General features: G+C 35.8%; 1 protein-coding gene across 1 annotated transcript; it reads left to right on the top strand.

Annotated features, from left to right (window-relative positions):
• LOC109343276 (cytochrome b6-f complex iron-sulfur subunit, chloroplastic-like) lies at positions 7,872–10,428 on the top strand. Its single transcript, XM_019581497.1, has 5 exons — positions 7,872–8,005; positions 8,396–8,637; positions 9,330–9,447; positions 9,855–10,037; positions 10,218–10,428. The coding sequence occupies exons 1-5, from the start codon at positions 7,967–7,969 to the stop codon at positions 10,317–10,319; spliced, it is 684 nt and encodes a 227-aa protein (XP_019437042.1). The 5' UTR covers positions 7,872–7,966; the 3' UTR covers positions 10,320–10,428.

Below are 12,729 nucleotides of genomic sequence, written 5' to 3'. Positions count from 1 at the left end.
ATTTGTAATTTACTCAAACTAAAAATAAATGGTCACCGGTTGAGCGCATGATGGCAATCTCCATTAACCAATTAGTGAAAAGTTTTAATTGATCAATGTCTTAATTAAGTTGTGAGACAAAAAAAAGCTTGGGAGTTGGGACAAAACAAGATGCAAAATAGTTTTTCACATGTTTGAGCAGTTTCGAAAAGCCTTTGAAGAATGTTCTATTTCTTTAATTTGAGGTTGCCTCAAGCTTGCTCTATGCCTCTATCTCTATGGTTCAACTTTCCTTTTAATATACGCATGGTTTAGCTCAATACTACTTTTGCTTTCCTTGTTCAGTGTTATCTTCTTTGACAAAATCCATCGATTCTCTTTCACCACCTTGGTGTAAGAGAAAGATAAAGAGATCCATTATTTGTTTCTCTCTCGTTGGAAGACCACACCCTTTTCTTTTCCTCTCCCCCTTCTCTTACTTTCTCTGAATTTTATATTTTGTTTTGTTTTTTAGTATCTTTTGGATCAAATATAAGTGCTACAATAGTCTTTAAGAATATTTTATTGACTTAGGTTTTGGAGAAGAAAATATGGAAATTTAAGATTTCATATCCATCTTAAAATTATATTTCATTATCATTTCATTTTTATTTTTACCTTTTCAAAATTCAACTCACAATGAAACTTTAAAAGCACACTTGACATCTAAGCAGAAGTTGAACATACCTTAAGAGTCTTTTGCCAGTTTAGTATCATAGAGAGAAAAAAAAGTAAAAAATTGAGAGCCATAAAATATATTTATGAAAGATGCCTAGAGCCAATTTTGAAAAAATGCCTTTTTTTAAAAAACATTACCACTGGTTTTAATCTTTGGTCCCCAACAAGCAACACCAACTAAATAGGAAATTCCTCTCATGTTTTTTTATGAATACACGAATTTAAAATTCAAACCTAGAACCATATGTTTAAATAACTTAAACCACTGAAATATTGGTCTTAGAATTATATGTCTAATGTGTATATACATGTGCTGGAATTTAAAGAAAAGAAATTGCACCCTCAAATCAAAATACTTTATTAACCAAATAATAGACAAGAATAAAAACACACTATGGGTGGAGAAGATCATGATGTCTTGATGAGTGCATGTAGCACGCCATACCCCCCATGCAGATAGCAGCATCATTCTATGCTGTGTTTGCAATATATAGACGACCTAGACAAGGAAGTGGGCCTTTACCTAGTAGTGATTTGAGACAAAATCAGAAAACATACATCAATAATTTTATGTTCTTTTGCAATGGTATTGACTTTGTAATGTACCTAGGACTAGGAGGGAATGAGGGTACATGCATAGGTTTGATCATTTTGTTTTTCCACTCGAGGCTAGTGAAAGGTTAAGGATGTCCAATAGTTTTTTATTAGGTGAGATACTATCATGACTTAGGTACCACATTGAATTTGATATATTTGATATAATATCTAATGTGAGACTCTTAATATTGCATCCTCTTCAAGGGTCAACGTTAACGGTGGTTTTCAGTCTAACGACTCTAACCCAACCCTTTATCTTTTGGCAGCCTCATTCACCTATCAATGTTTGATGATATACATTAATTCAACCTATAAGTAGTCATTTTCGTGCCACAATTCTCAATAAAAGTAACAATTGTTAAAACTTGCATATGAGAAGAAAACACACAAAAATCTAATCTATTAGATAAGAGAATATCACGACTTAAATACTACATTGAATTTTATATGCTAACCAACTTGGACTCCTAACCGAAATAGCATACAAGCATAGGTTTCATCATTTTGTTTTCCACTCAAGGATAATGAAAGGTTAAGCATGGTCAAATAGTTCTGTACTCTTGTCTGAGTTGCCTACCCTTAACGTCACAGTGCAGTAAAACTTGTATTTTATCTTCGGTCTTCCATTGTGTCCTAGAACTTGTGAATGGAATCATGCTCCTGAATAGGAGGAGAAGAGAAGATGAAGTTTTCAATGAATAACCTCTTGAATATTTTATTATTAGTCGATTGATTACAAAGAAAGAAAAGCTAACTATTTATAGAAACAAAACTAACTGAAATACCTAACTGGACTAACTAAAAGGGAAAGGCTATAACTAACAAAATAGAAAAAGGATTGGGCTTAAATAACAAGACCCAACAAAAAGAAAGAGAAAGCTTGAAATAGAGATAGATGTTGAAACATAATCTTTGGTGGAAACAAGGAAGGTGGAGGTGAAGGTAAATAATGATGGAGGTTTAACACCCCCGTCAAGTTGGACTGTGGAGAGTGCAAAGTCCTAACTTGTTAATGGAAGAATGGAACAATTTTGGTGGCAGTGGTTTGGTGAATATGTCTGCGATTTGGTCTGCATATGCAATGGGAAGAAGATGAAGTAAGCATTTTTTGAATCTTCTCTCGAACAATGTGGCAATCAATTTCTATGTGTTTTGTGCGTTCGTGGAAGACGAGATTGTGAGCCAAATAAATTACAGAACGGTTGTCATAGTAAACTGATGTTGGAGAAGATGTTGGGAGATGAAGATCCTTGAATAAATACTACAGCCATTGAAGCTCACACACTAAGCTTCCTAAAGCTCTATATTCTGCCTCTGTTAAAGATCTGCTAACTGTATTTTGCTTCTTGGTTTTCCAAGAAATGATTGAAGAGCCCAGGAAGATGTAAAAACCTGTAATTGATTTCCTTGAATCCAAGCATGATGCCCAATCTGAATCTGCAAAAGCTTTAAGAGTTAGAGATGAGTTAGTATAGAAGAATAGGCCCTATGCAAGGGAAGTTTTGAGGTAATGATGAACTCTTATGGCAGCCTTGTAAAGAGAATCTAGAGGCTTTGATATAAAAAGGCTTAATTGTTGCATAGGGTAAGCTATGTCAGGTCTAGATATTGTGAGGTAGATAAGCCTTCCTACAAGGCGCCTATAAGATGAAGGGTCAGCAAGGGGTTGTCCTTGGTTTGCTTGCAATCTGGTTGAAGAGTCAAAATGAGTTTTAATAGGTTTAGCAGCTAAGCATCCTGCATCTTCTAGGAGGGATAAGGTGTATTTCCTCTGGTAAGGTGAATGCCTAATTTTAATCTAGCAATTTCGAGGCCAAGAAAAAATATGAGGGGACCTAGGTTCTTAATTTTGTAGGCGTGGTCCAGAACATGCTTGATATGTTGTATTTCAGTGATGTTATTGCCTGTAAGAATCAAATCATCCACATAAATGAGAATAACAGTAAAAGAAGTAGTGGAAATTTTTCTAAATAAAGCTTGGTCAGCTTGAGAGTGAATGTATCCTAGAGACAAGAGTTTGGAGGATAAGGTAGTATGCCATTCACAGCTAGCTTGTTTTAGGCCATAGATTGACTTATGTAATTTGCAAACAAGGGAGGATTTGGGAGGTAATAGGCTTGGTGGTGGCTGCATATAAACTTCCTCATGTAAATCACCATGAAGGAAGGCATTGTGTATGTCAAGTTGTTCTAAAAACCAAGAATTGGCAGCAGCTAAGGCAATAACAACTCTAATAGTGGTGATTTTCACCACCGGAGAAAAAGTTTCAAAGAAATCTACACATTCTAATTGAGTGTAACCTTTAGCTACAAGCCTATCTTTATATCTCTCAAGGGTACCATTAGCATTGTATTTGATCTTATATACCCATTTTCACCCTATGGAGGACTTATCAGGTGGGAGAGGCATTAATGTCCAAGTGTTAGTTCTTGTTGTATAGCTTGTTGCCAACAAGGTATAGAAGAAGCCTGCTTATAGGATTTTGGTTCTTGGTTGATGGAGACATTAAGACAAAAGTGTTTGTAATTGGTAGATAAATTTTTGTATGATAGGACTGAAGATAAAGGATATTGGACATTGGGTGAGTGAATGTTGGGAGCAGAGAGAGTTAAGTTACAATGGTAGTCTCTAAGATGTGTTGAGGGTCTTTTAATCCTAGGAGAGTGTCTAGTGTCTAGAGGTTGAGGTGAAATGGAAGGTTGGTTAAGTATAGGTTGGTTACTTGGTAAAGGAGCAGAGGGTAGGTTGATAGGAGGTAAGTTGGGTGAGTCAGGTGTTGAAAATGATGTGGGGTTGATTTTGCATATAGGTTGTGTTTCAGAGGAGGGAATTTGAGTGAAGGGGAAAATCTATTCAAAAAAATGAACATGCCTTGAAATATAAAAGTTGTGCGAGGTGAGATCATAAAGGATGTAACCTTTAGTGCCTTCTTTGAAACCAAGGAAGATAGATTTTCTGCTCCTAGGATTGAATTTGGTTCTATTAGCTTGTAGGGTAGTAGAGTAAGCTAGGCACCCAAAGATCCTTAAAGGATCAATTGAGGCTATATGATTGTACAATTTTTGGTAAGGTGAGAGGTTATAAAGGAGAGGAGTAGGCAACCTATTTATTATGTGAACAACATGCTGAATAGTGAAGTTCCAAAAGGTAGTAGGGACATGAAATTGAAAGAAAAGGGCTCTGGCAACATTGAGTCTATGTTGGTGTTTCCTCTCAACAACTCCATTTTTTTGAGGAGTTTCAACCCATTTTCTTTGATGTATGATTCCTTTAGAGGAAAGGAAGTCATTTATCAAGAACTCAACTCCATTATCACTTCTCAAATATTGGAGTTTGGAGTTGAATTGAGTCTCAATGTGAGACACAAAATGGATCAAATGTTTTCTGGTTTCTACTTTGGAGCTCATCATTATTGTCCATGTGAACCTTGTGAAGTTAGCGACTAAGGTCAAGAAATATTTATGGCCAAAAAGGGATGGTGTGGAGTATGGTCCCCATATATCAGCATGAAGTGATTGAAATGCTCTTATACTCTTAGTATTGTTGTTGGGAAAAGGTAAATATTTATGTCTAGCTAGGTAGCACACATCACAAGGCAATAAATTTTCATCTCTCTTATTGTGAATGAAAGAAAATTGTTTGCTTAAAATTGACAATACAGAATTAGAAACATGCCCAAGGCGCAAATTCCATAATGACTTATTACTAATAGTAGTAGAAAAGTGAGAAAGAGCAAAAGAACTTGGAGCAGTAGGTTGAAAGTTGAACAAATATAGACCTTGTTGAATTCTAGCTGAACCAATCATCATCTTGGTATGGTTATGCAAAACCAAACATTGTTTTTCAGAAAAGATCAAATGGCAGCCTAGGTGTTTAGTTAGTTTATTTACTGAGATGAGGTTAACATGAAATTCAGGGACAAAGAGGACATTAGTAAGAGTAATAGACTGATTTAGTAGAACAGTTCCAGTTATGCATGTAGTGACCTTGTCTCCATTTGGCAGAGTGATGAGCATTGGTGTCATAGAGTGGAAATCATTAAAACTGCTCATTTGGCAAGAGATATGGTCTGTGGCTCTAGTGTCAAGGAGCCACTGAGAATTAGAATTACCTGGATTTGCCAAGGCTGTGTTAGTTACTGAATTTGCAGCATGATCCTGGTGAGCTTTAGATTGATTGAGGAGATCTAAGATTCCCTTTACTTGTTCTTCTATGAACAATCTGTTTTGATCACTCACCTGAGGTCCTGGTTGTATGTTTGCAGCAGAGTCTTCTTCATTATCTAGAGGGAAATATGTAGCGTGGTTGGCCATTCTAGCTGATTTGTTAGTGTTTGAGTAACCAGGGGATAACCATGTTTAAGAAAACATGTCTTAATAGTATGATTTGTTCTCTCACAAAAAGTGCAGAATTTGTTATTTGGATTCCTTACTCCTGATCTACCACCTCTTCCTCTATAGCCAAAACCCCCTCTAGTTCTAAAATTTCCATTATTTGAAGAATTGACACTTTTGGATTGGTATTCTTGTTTGGTATTAAAAGACAAGACAATTCCTTGTGGTTCAAGATTGGTGGTGATGGGGCTGTGTTGCTATCTTTCTTGTTGTATGAGCATCGATAAGGCTTTTCTTATGGTAGGTAGGGGTTGGATGAACATAATTTGGGAACGAACATGAGCATATTGCTCATTTAACCCTTTAAGAAAAGTAATGACATAATCTTCTTCCATGTATCGTTTTATATCTTTAATGATGTCATGTGTGCAGATTTCAAGACATGGACAACTTCTAATAGGTGTAAACACTTCTATTTCGTCCCATATGGTTTTCAACTGAGTGTAAAATTCTGAAACAGAGAGACTACCCTAGGTGAGATGGTGAAAATCTTCTTGCAATTCTGCCATTGTGAACATGTCTCCTTGAGAAAAATTTTCTTCCAAATCTTTCCAAGCTTCTGTTGCAGAGTCCAGCCATAAAATTGATTTTGCTATAGACTCTTTGATTGAGTGTTGTATCCAAGATAATACCATTGTATTGCATCGTCTCCATGGCCTGTATGATGGATCATCCGGTTTCGGTTGAGGTAAGGTGCCATCAATGAACGTGATTTTGTTCTTGGACTCAAGAGCTAATTTGAATGCTCTTGACCAAGAATGGTAATTCTTGCCGTATAGGGGGGGTGACGAGACTGAGGTTCTAGTTCTCACTCGAGTGATGGAAGAAAGGATTGCAAACTTGATCATTCTTGCTCATTTTGAAGAAGAGAAAAAAAGGAAAGGAGGACAACAAAGAGAGAAGAAGAAGAAGGAGAGGTGGTGATCAGAGCTTTAAAGCTCTGATACCATGTGAGTGGAATCGTGCTCCTGAATAGGAGGAGAAGAGAAGAAGATGTTTTTAATGAATAACCTCTTGAATCTTTTATTATTAGTTGATTGATTACAAAGAAAGAAAAACTAACTATTTATAGAAACAAAACTAACTGAAATACCTAACTGGACTAACTAAAAGGGAAAGGCTATAATTAACAAAACAGAAAAAAAAGATTGGGCTTAGATAACAAGGCCCAACAGAAAAGAAAAAGAAAGCTTGAAATAGAGATAGATGTTGAAACATAATCTTTGGTGGAAACAAGGAAGGTGGAGGTGAAGGTAAATAATGATAGAGGTTTAACAGAACTAGAAAGTTTTATCTTCGGTCTTCCATTGTGTTTTATCTTCTCACTAATTCAAAATTTGATATTTAATCTGTTTGAATAACTGTCGAGTGTCGACCATACACATTGTTTTTCATGGGACTAGCACATTATTTTCTCAAATGTACACGTTACACTTTTTACTAGAGCAATGAAATTTAAATGGGTGTTCATGACACACTTTATAGAATAGCACATGTCTTCCCAATAATTAGTAGTTGTGTTAATATAAATTTGAGTTCACGGTGAAGCCCGTACATTATAACATATACACCGCTTAAAATATCTTAGTTATAAAAAAGTATAAAATCTAAGAATATATTGCCTTAGTTATGTACCACGAGTTTATATTAACACTACTAAAAGAGAAAGTAATCCAAGTTTGATAATTTAAAATTTTGAAAAAAGTATAATGCTGAAGTGAATAATTAATCACTAATCAACAAAACGTTGATCTAGTAATGTAAGGTTCCACTAGATTCCTAAAATGACTAAAAAATTAATAGTTTAATTCTTAGGAGCAACATTTATTAATAAAGACAACCATGTACTAAAAAAGATTAGTTCATACTACACTCATAAAAAGCACTGCTTATATACTTGTAATTTTAAGTGCATTTCAATATGAAAACAATTTTAGATTTTTTGGATTCCATATTTTTTTATGACATGTCTTGTCAAAAGACACCTTAGGACTAGGCCTTAAAATTATAGAGCGGAGCCGAAGAACTCCCAAAGTACTCGGGCTACATGGGCCTAGTAGAAGCCTAACGTATAAAAGCCAGCATTGTATATAACAAAGAAAATTTAGTCGTTGGTTGGTTGAAAAACACGTGGCTGTGACACCTATGTGGCCTTAGCGCCTTATCCAGCATATGATGTCTGTTATCAGTTGTGGTTGTAAACTTGTAATATAAGATTCTGCACCTCTCAACTATAAAATCTTCATTTTGACCATCATCAACAAGTTAATTGTGTAACTATGGCATCCACCACTCTATCTCATGCAACCCTTTCACAGGTAAACAAACTAAGTACATTTCTCTCTCTCTTTGGACTTAATCAGTGTTTTAAATTGCAATTGCGATAACGGCCGCAGTTACTGCCATTGTGATCATTGCGGCCAATGTAATACGGATTGCGATCATTACAGGTGTGAATTATTGTGATCAAAAAATGTTTTTGAATTTGATGCTGCATGGTACAGTCCGATGCTCCTAATGCAGTCCAAATGCAGTTGCATTGTGGCCTAATGTGGCTGCATTATCGTGATTCGGAGTGACACCACAAATGTTGCGTGATGCAGTTGCGGTGGTTGGTCGGCAATTTAAATCAATGGGATTAATGCTTTTGAGTTTTGAGTTTGGTTATAGCTTATTATTTGATGTGTTTGATTCTCTTTATATTTCAGGTAAGTTCTGGAAAAAGTGGGGTTTTTTGTCCATCACAGGCTCTAGTTGTGAAGCCTATGAGCCCAAAGATAATGGGGAATGGGAAAAGAATGAGAGTGACTTGCCAAGCTACAAGCATTGCTCCTGAAAGAGTACCAGACATGGAAAAAAGGAAGCTCATGAATTTGCTACTTCTTGGTGCTATTTCACTCCCTACTGCTGGAATGCTTGTTCCCTATGCCACCTTCTTTGCCCCTCCAGGGTAAGTGTATTTTATTTTCTCTAACTTTTCTCCATTATTGTTGTTGTTAATGTGCATGTAATTTCAACCTCTTCGTGAATTGGGTTTTAGTGGTAAGCTGTTGAGTATTTATTAAACTGATAAATCACTTTTATTTTTGTAGAATTGGGTAATTTGGCATATAGTTTTCAGCAATGTTATACGTACAACTCAGTGGTACACCTAAGTCATACAACTTTTTATTACAGGAAAAATAAAGGGACCTATAATGGAAGTTGTAGGATGTAGGTGTGTACAATGAAATTGTTGATACATCATTTCTTGTTTTAAACAAGTAACAGTTCTAACACAATGAAGAAAAAAGCTACCTACATGGGACACTTTATTATATAGATTAATACAATATATTATAAGTATTATTTCAATAAATGTAATGTTAGTAGAAAAATGTTGTAATAACTTGTGGCTGACTAACACAATTTCATTAAAAAAACTAAAAAATATGAAGAAATCATGGCTTTAATGGACGCACATAAAATTTCAGTTAAGGGTATTAAAATCTATCTTATTGCTCATTTCATATTGCATTTAGGATCCAAAATTTGATCATTAACTCGAATCTTAACTTGCCCATGTCCTGTTTATGATATGATGCTTTAATCCCAGTTTGTTGGTCTATACAAATCATTGAATTGTGTTGGAAATTTTTACAGATCAGGATCTTCAACTGGTGGTGTTGTTGCCAAGGATGCACTTGGAAATGATGTGTTTGCTGACCAATGGCTCAAGACACATGGACCAGGAGACCGTACACTAACACAAGGATTGAAGGTAAGTGTAGAGCTTTTTAATGTTTAATGTTTAATGTTCTTGTCATCAATGGCGGATGCTTCACAATTAAGAGCTTTCACCTATAGTTTAAGTCAGTGTTTTACATTGCGGTTGCAGTCGCAATTGCGGTTACGATTGTAATTATGATGATTGCGGTTATTATGACAGTTGTGACGCAGATGGTGGTCGGTGCGATGTGAATTATTTTGTGATTTAAAAAATATTTTTAAATTTGATGCTGCCTAAATACAATTTGATGTGGTTGCACCATGGCCCTATGCTGTTGCATCATTGTGATTTACTATCACATTATAATTAAAGTGTGATATGATGTGGTTACATATGGAATTAATGCTACCTACCTACCTATTTTCATTATTTGAACCCTCCTGGCTGCATATTTATAGGGAGATCCTACCTACCTTGTGGTGGAGAAAGACAGAACACTTGCAACATATGGGATTAATGCTGTGTGCACTCACCTCGGGTGCGTCGTGCCGTGGAATAAAGCAGAGAACAAGTTCATGTGCCCTTGCCATGGATCTCAGTACAATGACCAAGGAAGAGTTGTGAGAGGACCTGCTCCCTTGGTAAGCAAAATGGAAAATCTTGTCGTAGGACAGTTTCCTTTGACTTAGAAGCATATGAATCAAATTTCCTATGTTTTGCTTCTTTACAACCTTTCCTTAGTGTTCAATATTTGATTATCTTTGCTTCACTTCTATGTTATTGGAACAGTAATGAATGTCTTTGTTTTTCTTGATGAACAGTCTCTGGCATTGTCACATGCTGACGTGGATGATGGGAAGGTTGTGTTTGTTCCTTGGGTTGAAACCGATTTCAGAACTGGTGAGGCTCCATGGTGGGCTTAGATTTCTTAAAGCCTAGTATCTAATCTGAAATCCAAATAATGTGATTTGTATTAATGCATAAACACACTTTGTAACCAAATTCATATTTGTGAAGAGTTTAATATTGATGTACTATCGGGACAAAGTTTTGTACACGGACAATATATCATCTACTGTTTATTTATATTACATTTGTTTAAGAGTTAATAATAATTAACATATAAATTATGTATTACTTTTATTCAAGATCCACTGATAATTAACAATTTAAGAAACTATTGCACTCTCTGCATAAATATTAAATCCATTTGTGAATTGAAGCTGGTAGAAAGATAAAAGGGAACCTGAACAGGTTACTGTTATTTTTTTCACACACACCTCCAAACTCTAGAATTTGAAAATTGATTCTTATTCAAAGGACCCTTCACCATGGTTAGTATTGGCAATTTGGACAGAACGTATAATTAACTAGGTAATAGGCACTACTATTAGGAAAAGGTTAAGATTCTAACAACTATAGGAAATTGAACATGCAAATTGGTAAGGTCATTTTCACAGGTCAACATAAAAGAATTGGTTTTGTTTCATAAAAGAAAAAGAACAAAAGAGAACTAATGCGAGTTGCATATATAAAGTGATCTGCTTCACTTTCATATTCATGAACATTGCCAATTAGTAAGCTAAAAAAAATCAAAAGGTGCATTATTACATGCCTCGGACATTGCATTAGTATGCAAATACTTACCATTTCTCATGCCAATGGAAAATAAATAACTTAAATGAACTTCCGAATGATAGCATAGCTGGAACAAATGGCCCAACTCGGCCATAAGGAACAAACAAAAATCTAAATGGCTATAAGGAACAAACAAAAATCTAAATGGCTTGCAAATTATGTTGAAGAAATCTAATTGTGTTTTTAGTGTTTATTTTCAATTAAAGTAATGGCCCAATATGTAAGCCTAATGTAGGCTAGAAACCCTAAAACTACTTGAAAGGGTATATGTACACTGTAGTTGTAGAAGAAATGAATCAATGAAGTATTATTCAATATTTTTTTCTATCATTTGATTAAGTTAGTTTATTCCCTTGTTGTCTAACCTCTCATCTACAGAAAATTCCATAACAATTTGGTGCTTTCATTCTTGACTCATGCCTCCTAAAAACTCCAAACACATATATGAATCTCTTCTGCAGATTTTTTGCAGAAAAACTGCAAGAGAACAAGGACCAGCAAGATGCAAGACATGAAGCAATTGTTGAATCCCTCAGATCCATCACAGAAAAGCTTGTAGGTATTTCTTTTGTTCCACCTCAACCACCTGACCCAACCAACATACAATCTTCCTCCCACATTACACACTCAAACCCTAACCATAACCACCCACCTCAATCACCACCGGCCCCACCCAACCCCCCATTCTACACACCCACTCCGGTCCTCCATTCTTTTCCCCACATTCCACATATGTCAGACCAAACTTCAACTCTACCTTCACTTCCCCTCAACAACCGCGTCCCCCAAAGTTACAATTAATTCCCTTTGATGGATCCGGGCCTCTAGATTGGTTGTTCCAGGAAGAATAGTTTTTTCAACTGTATCAGGTTCTACCAGAACAACGTATGCATTTGATTGCATTTTATATAATAGGTGAATCATTAAGTTGGTTCAAATGGGCCTTCTTAAATACAAATATTAGTGACTGAGAAAGTTTTACAAGATCCTTGGAGATTCGCTTTGGACCTTTATGCTATGAAAATCACCAGGCTGCATTATTCAAATTTCGTCAAACTGGTTCTGTGGCAGAATACCAACAACAGTTTGAGAAGATATGTAACAAAATTTGGGGTCTTTCTCCCGAGGTAATTTTAAATTGTTTTCTCTCTAGACTGGTTTCAGAAATTAGGAGAGAACTAGCTATTTTGCGCCCCACTAATACTGTTGAAGCATTAGGGCTAGCCAAATTAGTTGAATAAAAATTAAAGACTCAGAATTATCCTTCGCGAAACAGCCTCGTTACACACACCAAAATCCTACAATTCCTTACACTAGACCAATCACTCCCACACCCCACATACCATCGGTTCAACCAAAACAACAACAACTTCCCATACGTCGTCTCACAACTGCTGAAATGCAGGAGCGACAGGCTCAAGGCCTTTGCTATAATTGTGAGGAGAAATTTCATGCAGGACATAAGTGTCAACGTTTTCTACTTCTATTGGAGGATGATTTTCCTTACGGAAATAGAAATTTTTTCACCCAACCTTGAAAATATGGATGTGGATCCCCAAGAAACTCAAGAGGAACTTATTCATTTTCAACTCTTTGAACAAGCCTTGGAGGGACAGCTCTCTCCCAAAACACTACGGTTTCAAGGCTCTATCATAGGACATTCAGTTATGGTTTTGGTAGACATTGGAAGCTCAC

Source organism: Lupinus angustifolius, chromosome LG03 (assembly GCF_001865875.1).
Source record: "Lupinus angustifolius cultivar Tanjil chromosome LG03, LupAngTanjil_v1.0, whole genome shotgun sequence".
Classification (NCBI taxonomy): Eukaryota; Viridiplantae; Streptophyta; class Magnoliopsida; order Fabales; family Fabaceae; genus Lupinus; species Lupinus angustifolius.
The sequence above is the reverse complement of the archived record's forward strand: the minus strand, read 5'-3'. Positions and strand labels throughout refer to the sequence as shown.